The sequence below is a fragment of the Dermacentor silvarum genome, chromosome 7 (assembly GCF_013339745.2).
Source record: "Dermacentor silvarum isolate Dsil-2018 chromosome 7, BIME_Dsil_1.4, whole genome shotgun sequence".
Classification (NCBI taxonomy): Eukaryota; Metazoa; Arthropoda; class Arachnida; order Ixodida; family Ixodidae; genus Dermacentor; species Dermacentor silvarum.
The window spans coordinates 60,759,042-60,774,340 of NC_051160.1; the positions used below are offsets into that span (position 1 = coordinate 60,759,042).

Below are 15,299 nucleotides of genomic sequence, written 5' to 3' on the forward strand. Positions count from 1 at the left end.
ATCTTTAACCAGATTAGTATGCGTTAGTTACAGCGCTTTACGGTGTACGCAGTCGGTTTTTGCAGGGTTAGGATATAGGTATGGTTAGTTGCGTGCATATATCGTTGCGTTCGTGGATAGTAGCGTGCAGACAGCTGCGTGCATATAAGCAGCTGTCTCCGTTGTCTCGTAACTGAAAGATTACCCACACAGCAGACGAGATCCAATCGAAATACCGAACTAGTTTTCTGTATTTTTTTTTCTTTTTCTTTTCTTGTGGTTTTCTTGGGGACAATCTACTGATCAGTATATTAACCAGTATACGCATATAGATGGAAGTGCTCATAAATAGCGGTGCCCCGAACTTTAAGCCTTGAACATAAATGTCTCCACTCCCTCGGAAATACTTTTGCAAGCGTGGAGGCAGCATCTCCACACTCTGCAGCAGAAAAGACTAATTTCTTGCGAAGTACAACATAAAACAAAACCTGACAAAGACATATCTTAGCCGTGTCGAACCGTTCGTGTCCTATCTTAGTTCACAAAGGCGATTTGTGTGCCTGATTCGCGGGCGATACGCTACACAGCATGCTTCCGAAACCAGCTCGTAGCACGCGGTTCTCTTTTTTGCAGAACTGCGTCTCCTTTGGTGGAGCTACATTCAAGCTTAGATAATTGCAAGCCCGGCCATTTTTATCATTCTTAATCTATATGGTACACGTTCACCGTCTCATTCGCATGCTAAAGCAACACACAGACGAGGCAATATAACATTCCATTCCATTTTATTTTTCCTTTGTCAAAAAGGAGGGAACGGGACCAAAAGTCGCAGCAGCGATTTTACAGAGGTCCCGATTCCCTATTACATGGCAGTACAGCTGTCTCGGAGAACGAACGTCGTTCGTAGATAACAAAGACTTAGAACGCTGATCACAGTCAACATGTATACAAGAACATTGTTTTACAATGCACAGACAAATAGAAAAGAAAAAGAACTTTCATGCGAATAGTAGAGTAAGAGAACACTGCTGTTCCAGGACAGTTGTCGAATCGTCTCGACAAAAACACTTAATGGATTTAGCAGAAGCGCATGCACAGTATCAAAATCCTCCTTGAATAGTTTATTTATTAGTACAGGCATCGCGTAACGTAATGATTGCGTATAACAGTATAATCTGGGAGTGGGCACAGCCCATGGTTCTTCGAACCTCGTATTCCTTACACACGGATTTTCATCCAAGTTCGCTGACGAGAGAGAATAAATTTCGTTATAACGGAGGAAGCATTTGTACATCATCGTTAACCAGGGGGGTACTCTGTAAGAGTCCACCTAGTGGACTGTCCATTTCGGCTTTCGCCAATTGGCTCCAGCTGCACGAGCGCGAAGGAGACTAGCTGGCTCCTTCTCGCTCGTGCAGCTGGAGCCGATCGGCGAAAGCCGAAATGGACAGTCAACTTGGTGGACTCTTACGAAATACCCCCCTCCCCCCTTGTAGTCAAATGCACAAAACACTGGTAAGGCATCATATTGAAGAAAACGTTTAGTGTAGGGTAGAGTGTAACATTGAGTGCACGCAATGTTGCTGAATCCCTTTTCTCTCGTTTTTGTGCAGGTATTCGCTGCGCTATTCCCCGTCACCGGTCGAATCGTCGCTGGTCCACGACGACGTGTTGCTACCCATGGACGCACTCATGATGAAACGGGCCTCAGTCTGAGAAGCCGTCTAGCGCTCCACACCCTCGCACCTTGGTGTGGAAAGGGTGTGGAGAAGGCTGGGAACTTGGACGCTACACCTCGCCACTGCGATCGCCCCCACACGTTCCTTTCTTTGCTTTTTCTATCTCTCTCTCTCTTATTCTTATTCTTCGAAGTATTGTATCTTTCTATCTTCTTCTTCTGCTTCTTCCGAATCGCTCCCATTCGTCCGAACGAGCCGCTCTGTCGTCGTCATCGTATCACGTGACCCGAAAGGCCATCGGGAGGCGGCGCCTGATGAATCGCCTGCGCATGCGCGTCCCCCAATTGGCCCTGCCGAAGTGGGCCCACTGTGTCTGAAAATGTGCTGTTGCCGCCAGCTTCCCGCTCGCTTCGGCGCGACAGGTCACAATATAAAAAAAAAATGAGAATGGAATTATGCGAATAATATATATACGCGTATATATGCCAGGTTAATTGTTTTTTGTTTAGTTGAACGATTCATTAAAATACGTCTACGGCAGATGGAACGATTCCCGAATTAGGTGGATTACTTCGAATGGCGGCATTACTTGCACGACCAATCCTAGTGAGATGTTAGCTAATTCGCGAAACACTAACTTTTCATTACTCGAATAAGGGGTCATGCCTAAAGGCTTTTTAATGGTACATCGAGAAACGCATGTTCGTAGAAGCCATCCACCCTATCCTACGATTAACTAACAAGACATGCCCTATCAGATTTCCAGCAGGTTCTAATAGTTAGTCCAACAGTCCGAGCAATCCGTTATTTCCCGACACGTCGTCCGAAGGATCCGACGCTAACTTTTCACGTAGTGCCGGCCTGTTTACCACCTTAGTGGTTGCGGCGTGTAGGAACGGTCTTAGATGTTTTGTTGCTGGCTGCGCGGCGTGCTTCGGATGTGTGGGAGCGTTCTATCGTCAGTACAAAGGAACAATGCTCGGTATTTTACAAAGTGCTATAGTCGCATGGTGGACGTCGCATCACCAGGGTATTATTGTGTTCTTTGTGCTCAAGGAAGCGAACATCGTGTGTGCTCTTGGAACTTCGTCGTCTGCTGTCGTCTCTCCAGACGAACAGTTGATGGACGCACCGAGCTGACCATTTGCTTCGTTGAATCCCAACGGTGCGTGTTTACTTTTTTCCCCACACGGCCGGCTGCACGGTGGTTGAAAGAAGAAGACCTGGAAAACCAACTCGTCCTCGAGATGCGTGGAGTGTGCATGTGTGTGTGTGCGCGCGTCTTCGAGGATGTACATATATGTCACAAGCAGACGACTGTGTTCGCTACGAACAAACATGCCCGTCTGTTCTTAAGAAGCGTAGGCCACAGCCACAGTTGTGGATGTGAGGATGAGGCCTTGCGCCAAAGCTTCATTTACTGGCATTAGTGTGGTCTCACTTCCTTTTAGTCGCAAACGCGTTTTCGGAATCAAATATCCATCGACTTGCCAAGCGCGAAGCGGACAGCAGTGACGTCGCTTGACTGACGTAGACCACGGCGTCCCAGAATAAAATGCCGCGGCACCACCGCGCCGCCTATAGTCACGGAAGCCAAGCGGTAACGCTCCTCGGGGATTTCTGCGCTGATGAGTTGCTTCAGAAACGCCCCTCTACTCGCTCACTGAAAATGTCTGGAATTGTATATCAGAGGTGGCTAGAAAGCATTATTTCAAAGCCTCCAACATTTCAACAGAGCCGGCGCAATCTCAGAGGCCACGTTTACTGGTCGAGATTGGAGCCCAGACGCGTTTGTGGGAACATGGGGGCGAGGCTTCTGTAGACACTACACTGTCCAGAATGCTCAAGACGGCCCGGGAATGCCCGTGATTCTGCGTGCGTCAACGCTGATTGTTTGAAAGCAGCTAGTACCTCGGGCACACCTGAGCAGTCCGGAACGACTAATGTAGGAAACCCATTGTGACGTCATGCCAGTGTCATGCAGAGAGTGGAACACCGTTAGGCCTCACACTCACTCCGGCAACGGTTGAAGTGGCCTACAGGTTCCTTTTTTCTTGTAATAGATGGTATACATGTTCTGCCCGCGGGAGTGTCGTACTTTTTTTTTCTGTTGTTGGGCTTTCAAACAGATTAACTTACGTGTGTGCGTATTAGAAAACGTGTTGTGCAGCAGGACTTAGGGGGGGTTCAGGAGTGATCACGTGACTCTTTAGATTTATTTTTTACTTACTCCCTTTTTCCCCTCAGCGAACTCATGTTGTGCTTAGAGGTTAGACTTGGTAAGTAAAGTGGTGAACAAAAATCTGTGCGAACACCATATCCTCTCTTTACTGATGTCGAGTGATCCAATGTGTACCGAAGCTTGTACAACGTTGCAGTGACGACAGATAGACTTGGTGCTAACCTTGCTAACTCAGCGTTTAATCGGTCGCACGCTGCCGGTGTTCGTACTTTCTGTATTTCCTTTCTTTCTTTTCACTATTCTGAGCCGGCTAAACAATCCTTTCTACTCCTATGCGTTCCCCTGCTTTTAATTTTAGCATTCGAAGAGTTTGTTAAGGGCTAGTCAGTTTGCGTGCGACTTCGTGATGCTTTTCTAAATCGACAAGCTAAATGCAAGGAAACGCACTTATAGAATGACGCAGCAACGCATAGTCGCACCGTTAACTTGGTTGATAGTGCCCTTGTGTGTCTGTGTCTTCTCCTTTGTGTATTATGCTTTATAAGACATAACGTATTGAAACATTAGCAAGGTAAGCACGATATTGAATTGAAGTCTGGGATTTTTCGTGCCAAAACCGCGATTTGATTATAAGGCACGCCGTAGTGGCGGACTCCGTATTAATTTTGACCATCGGGGGGCTCTTTAACGCGCTCCCGCAATGCACGGGAGACGGACGTTTTTGCATTTCGACCCCCATCGAACCGCGGCCGTGATTCGATCCCGCGACCTCGGGCTCAGCAGAGCAACACCATTTCCGCTAAGCCACCGCGGCGGGTAAGCAAGATACTGAGTGCAGGTTAACAGCCCCAAGTGGTCAAAATACACCAGCCCGTTGCAGTAGCCCTCATCAATCATCATCGGAAGTGAACATAGAGAGGTAGGTCAGTCGGTAAGCGTCGTCACTGCAACGCTTCTTGAGCCGGCAGTTTTCGTCGCGGATTTTCTTCCGTGCTCGTTTGACACACCCCGCGCGGAAAGAACCTATAGGACCAAATCGATCAGCTTTACCGTGTACCGCGTACCTCCTTTAACGAGTCGACGAGACGTTTTCGAGTCAAGGACCAACCGGACCAGTATACCGCCTCCAGGGCACACATTCCCAGAACTCTCTCCGCAAAGGGTTGACGTCAGCCCCGGGGATTTGTATCTTAACTCTGTGCTCGTTCGATGTACGTCAATGGATGTGTGCGTGACTGTTTCCTTTTATTTTCTTCTTTCTCTCTACAGAGCAGTGTTGTGAGCCTTGCCTTACGAAATACTTGAACCGTTGAAAAGTGTCTTTCACTCTTTTGCTGGACAGGAACACAACGCTGGGCGGAAAAGAAAAAGGGAAATCGAGCACTGGCAGCTCGAAAAGAAAATGTCACCACCGGCGTTGCCCCTTTCTGCTAGGCATCCTCCTGGCGGTGATACGTTCATCGTCTGTATCGGAAAGCTTACTGAACCTCTGTGCTAAAGTCACAGTGTACCTGGGAAGATCTCGTATGTGGGAGTGCACGTGCGAGGTGAAACGTGGAGACGAGGAGGTTAACCATGAACATAGCCTCCAAGATCGGCTACGCGCGGAGGCTTTCCGCGTGATTTCTAATCTCGGAGGACATGTTAATAATGTGCAATTCGGTTACGTTACCCAGGAAGAACGGTAAGCGAGGCACAAAGGAAAAAAAGATAGGACTACGGTTGCGCCCACTGTGAAGCAGACGTTACCGTTCCCTTGAGCTGGTTGCACAGTCCGCCAGTCTTCAAGAAGCTCTGCACCACCGAGCCACAAACACGGTGGTGCAGAGGCGGTGGTGGTCTGGTGTCTTGGGGGTGAGATGGCACCTGAAGCCGCTGCTGATTGACTAAATGCGCGTCATGAGCGGCAGGATGACATCTGTAAACACTCAGGCTCGAAACTGTCAAGCCATTTGGAATGTAGGTCTTTCCGCAGTGTTCTACAAAATTTCATTTCCGTTTCTTTTTCTCTTCTTTTTTTTCGCGTTCGGTCTGTGTTCCTGTCCAGCAAGCGGCAAACTAAACACGCCCCATTAGATATCCCCGTTTCAAGCTCCGGCAATGTTTCCGTGGAAACGCTCTACAGCGCTGTTTATGGCTTGAGTACGGGTCGTCCTTACGATAGTTCGAGCACTGACGGTGCGCATTACTGACAGTATTCGCTAAAGGGTCAGGAACACTCAAAATAAATATTAAGTTCGTCGACAGTGTGATTGTTCATGCCAAATACGTTAGCCTTGCCGCAAGCGGAGGCTAGCCCGCCGCCTTTCGTTCTTGGATTGTTCGTCGCTTACCACGGCAAGCCAAGAACAATCCAAAAACGAAAGGCGGCTGATGCATCCCTCACCAACTACTTGTGACGTCACGAATTTTGACAGCGCCTTTTCGAGGCTATTTACGAACAAAGCACGAATGCATTGCATTAGGAACTACCGAAGACTCAGACCGGAAGCTTCTCGCGACGTTTATTATGGGCACGGACAGCCCAAACATACGTTAGAATCACCTCTCTGGTTTCTAACGCCGCATTCACGTCGCTCACATCGCGAAACATTTTAGAATAAAAGCTTGGCGCCTCGAGTTTCTCTTTAATAGCCGACCCATTTCTGCCGAGGAAATGCAAATAGATGTTTGAAAGAATATTATATATATATCTGTCTAACCGGATTTAGTGCTACTTTTTGTGTCCTCTCTAAGCTCGCAATTGCGATTTGCGCGCCTGATTCGCGGGCCATACGCTACACAGCATGCTTCCGAAACCAGCCACATGGCTCGTAGCGCGCGGTTCCCTTCTTTAGAGAACTGCATCTCCTTTAGCGGAGCTACATTCAAGCTTAGATAATTTCAAGTCCGGCCATTTTTTGCTATTAACCCTTACAGGCTAAACGTACAAGATATGCGCTTCCAAGATGTAGCTTTATTCAGTCGCGTCGCACTTAGTCCCCAGCTCTCCGCTGACGCAGGCCCCGACTCCAACACGGTATCTGCCAAAGCATCGTCATCGTCATTCTGCGTACATCGGGCTCTTGCTAGGTTTATTTACAAATTCAGGATCTAGAGCTGTCATCATATGATAATCGCTACACAGAGCGAGCGGTTGGCTGTGTCATTACGGGGGTTACACAAGTGGCAGGTAGATCTCGAGCCGAATCAACCAATTTTGTAACATGCATTTCGTATCGCCATTGATAATAAAACGTACAAACCTATTATTTAACCCCTGCATTAAACAAAACGGTACGAGAAATAGACATGCACGCTTCTTATCTAACGCACGCAGCATGCTTCCGTGAGAAGTTCTACAATACGTTGTTAACGTTGGCGCTCAAAAATGGCCTGGCATATCATGTTGCTGCAACCGCACGATTTGCGGTCAAATATATGTCCTTCAGAAGTATAGGCCTTTATTTTTTCTCAGTGTAGAATTTCCACGCATATGTATTATTACGAGAGTATTCACCTACGACTGGTATGAACTGATACTCGAATCATAGCCTCCGAGATTGGGCGGCGCGCGGACAGCGCGGGCATCTCTGGGGCCATTAACTGTTTAACTGTAACTATTAACTGGGAAGACGTGCGCCAACCGTGTGGTAGCGTTTCTACAATTAAAAAAAAAGTACGTTTCAGTACCCGTTTGAACATCCAGCTGCGTTTACTGTAATCCACACTGCCTCGCAATATGTGTTAATCATTTTGCGTTCTACGCCTCCTTGCGCGAGTTTTTGGGCTTTCTTCGCCCTGCAGCGGGTATCATATGTACTCGTGCACTGTTGCAGTGGTGGCAGTAGGGTTTAAGTAAGATGATGACGATGGTAATGGTGCCGATGGCGATACCATCGCCACTGCATGTGAATGAATGAATAAACTTTTATTTTCCTTTTTAAGAAAGGGGATGGGCCGGGGGGGGGGGAGGGAGGTCTGTGTAACCTATTCCTGTAACCAGTTTCTGGACTTGCTGCAGTCCCAAAACACCTCGCTGGAGCATTAAGGGACAACAATGGCGGTAACGCTAGATTGCGCGGAAGACTCAACTACACGTCCCAACATGATGTCTGGTTTTTTTTTCGCATTTTAATTTACGCCGAAGGCTTAGCAATTTACGTCCTATCACCAGCGATGGACATTTGTCTATACAGAGTCTATTATATAGAGTGGCGAAACAAAATATGATTATCGTTACGTTATACGCATGCTGGTGTTTCGTTTTCATAATGTAGTGAGTGCTTTGGGTGCGTGTACAGTTTGTGTCGTGTTCGTCAGCAGCTTCTTCGCGGGAAAGCCACAGCGACGATGACGTCGACGGTGTTTCTTCTGAGCCAGCCTGTCCAACGTGTGTCTGTGTGCGTGTGTGCCGTTTCGTCGTCCTCGTCTGAATTCATCCGCGTCGCGTTTCTCGGCTCTTTTTCTTCCGAAGGCTGTTTCGGTCGTTCACGTGTAAATAAAGCGATCCTCGCTGTACATTAAAGCATGTCATGATCACGTCTCGTCTATCGCGTTACTCGCCGATCGACCCCGCCGGCACGTCGTCTACGATCGTTGCCACCTACACAAGTCGCCCGACTGCGCATCTACTGCCAGCGTCAAAAGGTTTACGAACATCGGAATTGGGAAAAAAACGTATTTTTCTTTCGTTTTTTTATTATTTCGCAATAGCTAGGAGATGTTAGCGCCATCAAGCAGGGCCGGCTACCCTTTTTTCACACAGAACAAGTATGTACTCAAAAATTTGGCAGTTTCACCCGCAGGGCATTGACAGCCATGTTAAGGTTTAGCGTCGCGCTAGAACTTCTCAAACGGTGTTTATGTCGCCAACAGCACCAGCACGCCAACAGCACCGCGCTTGGCTTTAGCACCGTGCAAGGCGAAAGCGCTGTCGGGCTGAGAAGCGCAGCGCTGTGGCGTTGCAGGCGTTGCGCCTAGATAGGGCACGATACGAGACTGACGGGAAACCGCCGGCGTTAGCCACGCCCAGTGAAACATTATGTAACGTGAGCGTGACGTTTACTGCGCGTTCCACTCAGACCGGCGCATACACACAGCAGGTCAGCAGGAACGCTGTAGGGCTCCCAACCTCAAGTTTGCCGACGGACGCCAGCGCCACTCCTTGCCCTAGCGGAGACGGCGTCACTATGTATCAGGTCGCCAGCACCGTGAAGCGCTCGCGGTGATCGCGAGCCTCGATTGTTTCGTGATGCTTCGGCGCCCGGGTAGCCAAAGATGTCGGTACTGTTGCACGGTTAACTGCCACAACAGTGACAAAAACACCCGGGGCCGGCAGTCGCCGGTCAAGTTCTACAGTTTCCCGGGTAAATGGTATGAAAAGGAACGCATGCAGGCATGTCAACGGCCGTCCGCAGAATCAAGTAAGTCGTAATGCGAAAGTTCGTCATTTTATTTATTGCTTGCTATTATTCGCGGCAGCGTTGTTGCTTCGCCTTGTAGCTTAGTCATGAAATTTTTCTCGTGGTGAAGGAAATTGTCGCTGCAGCTTTACCTCGTCGTGCTTTGTGTGATGCATTGAGCGTCGGCTGATTTGCGCCTGCGACGCACATTGTGCTTTCTCGTGTTTGTTTGACAGCGTGCGCTAGAACGGCAACATTGTAGCAAGTTGCAAGCATTTCAGCGCTTTAATACAGGCGTATGATTTGGTAGCTCATTTCTAAAAAAAAAAAAAGACGCAGCTCCGCCCGATAGGCGAAGCATCGATTGCTATAGCAAACTAGTGGACATCTATACAAAGTAAGAATGGTAGCTTTGTCGGACGTATAAACTTGTAAACACAGGCACACTAACTAAGTTAACAGGCATGGTGTCACGCGTGCGCAAGCAATCATGAACGCATCTCACTCGATGACCGCGGAAACTGGCGTTCAAAACGCTGGAGTGAGTCAGCGCAGCAGCGAGCGAAGCTGGCGCTGTGTTAGCCGATGTTAGCCGCGAAAACACAGGGAGGGCGGACTCTGCCCCACCGCAGATAGCTTTGAAGATACAGCCGCGCGGGCGGTCACTCGCGCGGCTGTATGCCTCCCTACTCTCCCTCCGCGGCTCTCTCCGGAGCGTTGTGCGTGACTGGACTGCGCGCTTCCTTCCCGCTTCCCGCCCTTGTGTGCGCGAGTCGCGATTACCGGCTCACCGTCGCCTGTTTTCACTCGCACATACAGCGTACGGCGCGCGGTGACGATTTTATCGCCCGTGAACTTTATACGGAACCTCACGGCGACGGCAGAAATTCGTCTAGAGCGTTGCCTAGAAGTCGCCTAGAGCAATATAATTGCTGTCGCAATAAAAGAATGCGGACCGCAGTCTGTGGCATCTTGAATCCGCGAATTGTGTTGCGAGAGGAGGACGGCGCGCCGTTTCAATTGCTGTGGCTCTCAGTCGTTCTTTAGTACCTGTGCAACACGGGCACTTTCGATCCCGATCAAGCCCGATACGGATCAAAATTTTCGGTCGCGATCAAGAGTAGCGTTGCGCAGTCCAACAATCCGGATCGATTTCGTTGAGCTCGCTCAGGATTACGCTGCAGACGACAGCCTACGATCGCGATCTATACTGAATCCGGATCGTGCAAAGTCGTGGTCGAAAGTGCCCGTATAGAAGTACCCGATCCAGATTTGACTCGACAGCCCTCCAATGTGCCAGAGTGGCAGGAGTATAAGTTCGTCATTTGTTATTTAGACACCTCAGGGACCAACGTCAGGGACATCAAAGTCGTTGTGTCGCGCGATCCGACGGCAAAATCGTTTCTCTTGGTATTTGTCAGGCGGCTTTTCACGCCAGTTTCTTCGCGCTTTTTTTTTTTTTTAGTCTTTGACGAATCCTTAGTCACTTTCCTCGTTTTAGTTTTTAACATGCAGTGATATCGCGTCACATCACGCCATTCGCCGCGCCTGCGCATAGCTGCCACACTTGCCGACGCTCAGCAGTGGCACCCAGCGGAGGCTACAAGCCCGAGTGTCCCGTTTAATAATTTTCCCCAGTTACATGCGAGAGCCGCCTCGACTGATTGCGCGACAGGGATAAAACATTTGCATTCTGGAACGTTAAAAAATTAGGCGAGCGTTACTCGTTTGTAAAACGTGAAGGCGAAAGCCTGGCGCCGCAACGTCTGGTAGTGGGCCAGTGCCGTCAGCGCCTTCGCAGTGGGCGGGGCAGTATGGGAACGCTGACATGATGAGCGGCATCGGAGCCAGCTGTGGAAGAAGACGACGAACGCGCGAGCAGTGGCACGAGCGCGTCTCTGTGATCACGTGACCTTTTTACTCACAGAAACCTCGACAGGGTGTTTTTTTTTTCAAGGTTATTTGAAGGTCATTGTGCGATGAGGCACACAAGGCTTTCGCCTTAATAAATTGGCTTGCGAGAGTGAAGAGGCGCGACTTACTTGACACTGCCAACAACAGCTGTGGTGCACGCTTGCGTCCTCTCTCTCTCTCTCTCTCTCTCTCTCTCTTTGCACTACCTGCCAGGGACTATGTCGAAATGCATGGGTTGGTGTCGGCGCTTCGTGTTTTCGAGGCTGTTGGTGGTTGGAACGCTGTAACGTAAGGCCAGCTCATATAAGTACACTAACGACTGCTCGCAACAGTGGTAATATAAAACACACTTGAACGTAAAGGCAGCCCACGCCGATACATTAAAGAAAGCAAACGTGTAGTCGGGTAACAGAGAGGCATACGAATTCAGTCCAAGAAAATTAAAGGACGAAATCAAGTCAGCTTGCACTGAATTAATATAACTCAAGAAATTTCTGGAGGGTCGCTATACCGCTCGCTTTTGTAATATATCTTCTGGCCATCAGAACCAGAAGAAGAACTAGAAATGCAGCCAGAAGAATCAGAAGCAAAACAAGAAGAAGAACCAGAATAATCCGGTTCAAACGTGCAACAATAAGTTGTTTGCATGCATCAGTATAGTATAGTAGAGTTTTATTCGTCGGTAATCTATAACACATTGTAGAGTATTATACAGAGAGAGGTCCCATAGTGTAATGCTGAAATAGAACTCTTGTTATTAAGTTCAGGAAACATTATTATTAAGAGCATACAATCTGTTACAATAACAATATCACCCATACAAACTAAGCAAAATAATAAGTGGAGCTAGAAATCCGTGAGAAAAAAATTAGCTGTATTTTATATATCTACAAGAACAACACATGAAAAAAAATGAACAGATGACACGCGTTTGATATAGACCAGGAGCAACTTCTCCTGCTTTAAATAGGCAAATCCCGCCATCTGTGGCCCTAGTACAGGCTGCAAGACCGTTTTCTCTATTTGCGTGAATAAACTTCGAAACGTTGACAATTATTGTGTTCTCAACAACAGGCAGCACAAAAAAGGTCAATCACAAGGGAGGGTAACGAGAACATGCGATTATGTCTTTCGTGCGCTAACATCTATTAGAAGCGCGTGTTACACACTTGCCCATGAAAAAATTTTACTAAGTTAGTGTATTGCAAGGTTCTCCTGAAACAATAGGCTGTTCAATGATAACAGCATCATGCCACGAGGTAATATGAAAAACATACCGGCCGTAAATCAATTTTGGCAAACGTGTTTAAACAGACAGTATCGATCGGGGAAAAAAAAGCAGCAACAAAAAGGTGCGTTCTCCAGTGTATTCGATTAGACACAAGTCAATCATTCACGAGAATGTCACAATACAAGATAGCCGTCTACGTGCCCTGGCCGCGAAAGCATTCAGCATTTCCTCAGTTCCTGCGGTCAGTAAACACGTGACGCAAACTTTACGCAACTTCGTGCAAGTAAACTGCCTCCTTTCACATCGGTAAATATGCTGCTTCAGGCTCACAAAACTAGAAGTGGACCTAAGCAAGACTGATATGTTAAGCTGGATATGTGAATTACCGTGCGCATTTTACTCCCCACGGTTAGCACTCTGGACTCTGAATCCAGCGATCCGAGTTCACATCTCGGTGAGACCTTTTATTTATTGTTTTGTACTAAATTAAAATAAATTATTAAGCAGTGGCATTGATGGCACTGCTTTTACACGTGGGTTGTCTCCGTTCCGGCGTGGTCTAGTGGCTAGGATACCTGGCTCTCACCCAGGAGGCCCGGGTTCGATTCCCGGCGTCGGAATGTTTAAGGGTCTCATGGTGTAACGGTTAGCACTCTGGACTCTGAATCCAGCGATCCGAGTTCACATCTCGGTGAGACCTTTTATTTATTGTTTTGTACTAAATTAAAATAAATTATTAAGCAGTGGCATTGATGGCACTGCTTTTACACGTGGGTTGTCTCCGTTCCGGCGTGGTCTAGTGGCTAGGATACCTGGCTCTCACCCAGGAGGCCCGGGTTCGATTCCCGGCGTCGGAATGTTTAAGGGTCTCATGGTGTAACGGTTAGCACTCTGGACTCTGAATCCAGCGATCCGAGTTCAAATCTCGGTGAGACCTTTTATTTATTGTTTTGTACTAAATTAAAATAAATTATTCAGCAGTGGCATTGATGGCACTGCTTTTACGTGTCGGTCGTCGCCGTTCCGGCGTGGTCTAGTGGCTAGGATACCTGGCTCTCACCCAGGAGGCCCGGGTTCGATTCCCGGCGTCGGAATGTTTAAGGGTCTCATGGTGTAACGGTTAGCACTCTAGACTCTGAATCCAGCGATCCGAGTTCAAATCTCGGTGAGACCTTTTATTTATTGTTTTGTACTAAATTAAAATAAATTATTCAGCAGTGGCATTGATGGCACTGCTTTTACGTGTCGGTCGTCGCCGTTCCGGCGTGGTCTAGTGGCTAGGATACCTGGCTCTCACCCAGGAGGCCCGGGTTCGATTCCCGGCGTCGGAATGTTTAAGGGTCTCATGGTGTAACGGTTAGCACTCTGGACTCTGAATCCAGCGATCCGAGTTCAAGTCTCGGTGGGTGAGACCTTTTATTTATTGTTTTGTACTAAATTTAAATAAATTATTCAGCAGTGGCATTGATGGCACTGCTTTTACGCGTAGGTCGTCTCCGTTCCGGCGTGGTCTAGTGGCTAGGATACCTGGCTCTCACCCAGGAGGCCCGGGTTCGATTCCCGGCGTCGGAATGTTTAAGGGTCTCATGGTGTAACGGTTAGCACTCTGGACTCTGAATCCAGCGATCCGAGTTCAAATCTCGGTGAGACCTTTTATTTATTGTTTTGTACTAAATTAAAATAAATTATTCAGCAGTGGCATTGATGGCACTGCTTTTACGCGTAGGTCGTCTCCGTTCCGGCGTGGTCTAGTGGCTAGGATACCTGGCTCTCACCCAGGAGGCCCGGGTTCGATTCCCGGCGTCGGAATGTTTAAGGGTCTCATGGTGTAACGGTTAGCACTCTGGACTCTGAATCCAGCGATCCGAGTTCAAATCTCGGTGAGACCTTTTATTTATTGTTTTGTACTAAATTAAAATAAATTATTCAGCAGTGGCATTGATGGCACTGCTTTTACGCGTAGGTCGTCTCCGTTCCGGCGTGGTCTAGTGGCTAGGATACCTGGCTCTCACCCAGGAGGCCCGGGTTCGATTCCCGGCGTCGGAATGTTTAAGGGTCTCATGGTGTAACGGTTAGCACTCTGGACTCTGAATCCAGCGATCCGAGTTCAAATCTCGGTGAGACCTTTTATTTATTGTTTTGTACTAAATTAAAATAAATTATTCAGCAGTGGCATTGATGGCACTGCTTTTACGCGTAGGTCGTCTCCGTTCCGGCGTGGTCTAGTGGCTAGGATACCTGGCTCTCACCCAGGAGGCCCGGGTTCGATTCCCGGCGTCGGAATGTTTAAGGGTCTCATGGTGTAACGGTTAGCACTCTGGACTCTGAATCCAGCGATCCGAGTTCAAATCTCGGTGAGACCTTTTATTTATTGTTTTGTACTAAATTAAAATAAATTATTCAGCAGTGGCATTGATGGCACTGCTTTTACGCGTAGGTCGTCTCCGTTCCGGCGTGGTCTAGTGGCTAGGATACCTGGCTCTCACCCAGGAGGCCCGGGTTCGATTCCCGGCGTCGGAATGTTTAAGGGTCTCATGGTGTAACGGTTAGCACTCTGGACTCTGAATCCAGCGATCCGAGTTCAAATCTCGGTGAGACCTTTTATTTATTGTTTTGTACTAAATTAAAATAAATTATTCAGCAGTGGCATTGATGGCACTGCTTTTACGCGTAGGTCGTCTCCGTTCCGGCGTGGTCTAGTGGCTAGGAGGGCTTTCTACTTCCGGCTACCGTTCGGTGCGGACGCGGAATGTCTTGCTCCGATGGAGCGGTGTTTGCGGCCCGCGGAAACAGGATTATTGCCGATGAAGACAAGGAATACCAAGTTGTTTTGCCGCAATTGCCAACAGGACCCTGCGTTTTGAATACTGTTTTCCTTCACGGGGATGTGACCGCTAGGCCTTTACGCGCCGAAGATTTCAGGGACACGC

The 15,299-nt window shown here is 48.3% G+C and overlaps 1 protein-coding gene and 18 non-coding genes across 19 annotated transcripts in view; all 19 read left to right on the forward strand.

Annotated features, from left to right (window-relative positions):
• The window catches only part of LOC119458904 (two pore potassium channel protein sup-9), a 30,545-nt gene extending 22,189 nt beyond the window's left edge, over positions 1 to 8,356 (forward strand). The window contains exons 3-4 of the mRNA XM_037720763.2: positions 1,593 to 7,730; positions 7,799 to 8,356. Of these exons, the coding sequence (XP_037576691.1) occupies positions 1,593 to 1,695 (103 nt within the window). The 3' untranslated portion in view covers positions 1,696 to 7,730; positions 7,799 to 8,356. The remainder of the gene's footprint in view (positions 1 to 1,592; positions 7,731 to 7,798) is intronic.
• A 4,561-nt stretch (positions 8,357 to 12,917) lies between these two features.
• Trnae-cuc (transfer RNA glutamic acid (anticodon CUC)) lies at positions 12,918 to 12,989 on the forward strand. The gene has a single exon. It is a non-coding gene; the product is annotated as a tRNA-Glu (tRNA).
• An 8-nt stretch (positions 12,990 to 12,997) lies between these two features.
• Trnaq-cug (transfer RNA glutamine (anticodon CUG)) lies at positions 12,998 to 13,069 on the forward strand. The gene has a single exon. It is a non-coding gene; the product is annotated as a tRNA-Gln (tRNA).
• An 85-nt stretch (positions 13,070 to 13,154) lies between these two features.
• On the forward strand, positions 13,155 to 13,226 carry Trnae-cuc (transfer RNA glutamic acid (anticodon CUC)). The gene has a single exon. It is a non-coding gene; the product is annotated as a tRNA-Glu (tRNA).
• An 8-nt stretch (positions 13,227 to 13,234) lies between these two features.
• Trnaq-cug (transfer RNA glutamine (anticodon CUG)) lies at positions 13,235 to 13,306 on the forward strand. The gene has a single exon. It is a non-coding gene; the product is annotated as a tRNA-Gln (tRNA).
• An 85-nt stretch (positions 13,307 to 13,391) lies between these two features.
• Positions 13,392 to 13,463, forward strand: Trnae-cuc (transfer RNA glutamic acid (anticodon CUC)). The gene has a single exon. It is a non-coding gene; the product is annotated as a tRNA-Glu (tRNA).
• Positions 13,464 to 13,471: 8 nt separating this feature from the next.
• Positions 13,472 to 13,543, forward strand: Trnaq-cug (transfer RNA glutamine (anticodon CUG)). The gene has a single exon. It is a non-coding gene; the product is annotated as a tRNA-Gln (tRNA).
• Positions 13,544 to 13,628: 85 nt separating this feature from the next.
• Trnae-cuc (transfer RNA glutamic acid (anticodon CUC)) lies at positions 13,629 to 13,700 on the forward strand. Its single transcript has one exon. It is a non-coding gene; the product is annotated as a tRNA-Glu (tRNA).
• An 8-nt stretch (positions 13,701 to 13,708) lies between these two features.
• Positions 13,709 to 13,784, forward strand: Trnaq-cug (transfer RNA glutamine (anticodon CUG)). The gene has a single exon. It is a non-coding gene; the product is annotated as a tRNA-Gln (tRNA).
• An 85-nt stretch (positions 13,785 to 13,869) lies between these two features.
• Trnae-cuc (transfer RNA glutamic acid (anticodon CUC)) lies at positions 13,870 to 13,941 on the forward strand. The gene has a single exon. It is a non-coding gene; the product is annotated as a tRNA-Glu (tRNA).
• Positions 13,942 to 13,949: 8 nt separating this feature from the next.
• Trnaq-cug (transfer RNA glutamine (anticodon CUG)) lies at positions 13,950 to 14,021 on the forward strand. Its single transcript has one exon. It is a non-coding gene; the product is annotated as a tRNA-Gln (tRNA).
• Positions 14,022 to 14,106: 85 nt separating this feature from the next.
• On the forward strand, positions 14,107 to 14,178 carry Trnae-cuc (transfer RNA glutamic acid (anticodon CUC)). Its single transcript has one exon. It is a non-coding gene; the product is annotated as a tRNA-Glu (tRNA).
• Positions 14,179 to 14,186: 8 nt separating this feature from the next.
• Positions 14,187 to 14,258, forward strand: Trnaq-cug (transfer RNA glutamine (anticodon CUG)). Its single transcript has one exon. It is a non-coding gene; the product is annotated as a tRNA-Gln (tRNA).
• An 85-nt stretch (positions 14,259 to 14,343) lies between these two features.
• Positions 14,344 to 14,415, forward strand: Trnae-cuc (transfer RNA glutamic acid (anticodon CUC)). Its single transcript has one exon. It is a non-coding gene; the product is annotated as a tRNA-Glu (tRNA).
• An 8-nt stretch (positions 14,416 to 14,423) lies between these two features.
• On the forward strand, positions 14,424 to 14,495 carry Trnaq-cug (transfer RNA glutamine (anticodon CUG)). Its single transcript has one exon. It is a non-coding gene; the product is annotated as a tRNA-Gln (tRNA).
• An 85-nt stretch (positions 14,496 to 14,580) lies between these two features.
• Positions 14,581 to 14,652, forward strand: Trnae-cuc (transfer RNA glutamic acid (anticodon CUC)). The gene has a single exon. It is a non-coding gene; the product is annotated as a tRNA-Glu (tRNA).
• An 8-nt stretch (positions 14,653 to 14,660) lies between these two features.
• On the forward strand, positions 14,661 to 14,732 carry Trnaq-cug (transfer RNA glutamine (anticodon CUG)). The gene has a single exon. It is a non-coding gene; the product is annotated as a tRNA-Gln (tRNA).
• An 85-nt stretch (positions 14,733 to 14,817) lies between these two features.
• Trnae-cuc (transfer RNA glutamic acid (anticodon CUC)) lies at positions 14,818 to 14,889 on the forward strand. Its single transcript has one exon. It is a non-coding gene; the product is annotated as a tRNA-Glu (tRNA).
• An 8-nt stretch (positions 14,890 to 14,897) lies between these two features.
• Trnaq-cug (transfer RNA glutamine (anticodon CUG)) lies at positions 14,898 to 14,969 on the forward strand. The gene has a single exon. It is a non-coding gene; the product is annotated as a tRNA-Gln (tRNA).
• The last annotated feature ends 330 nt before the right edge of the window (positions 14,970 to 15,299 follow it).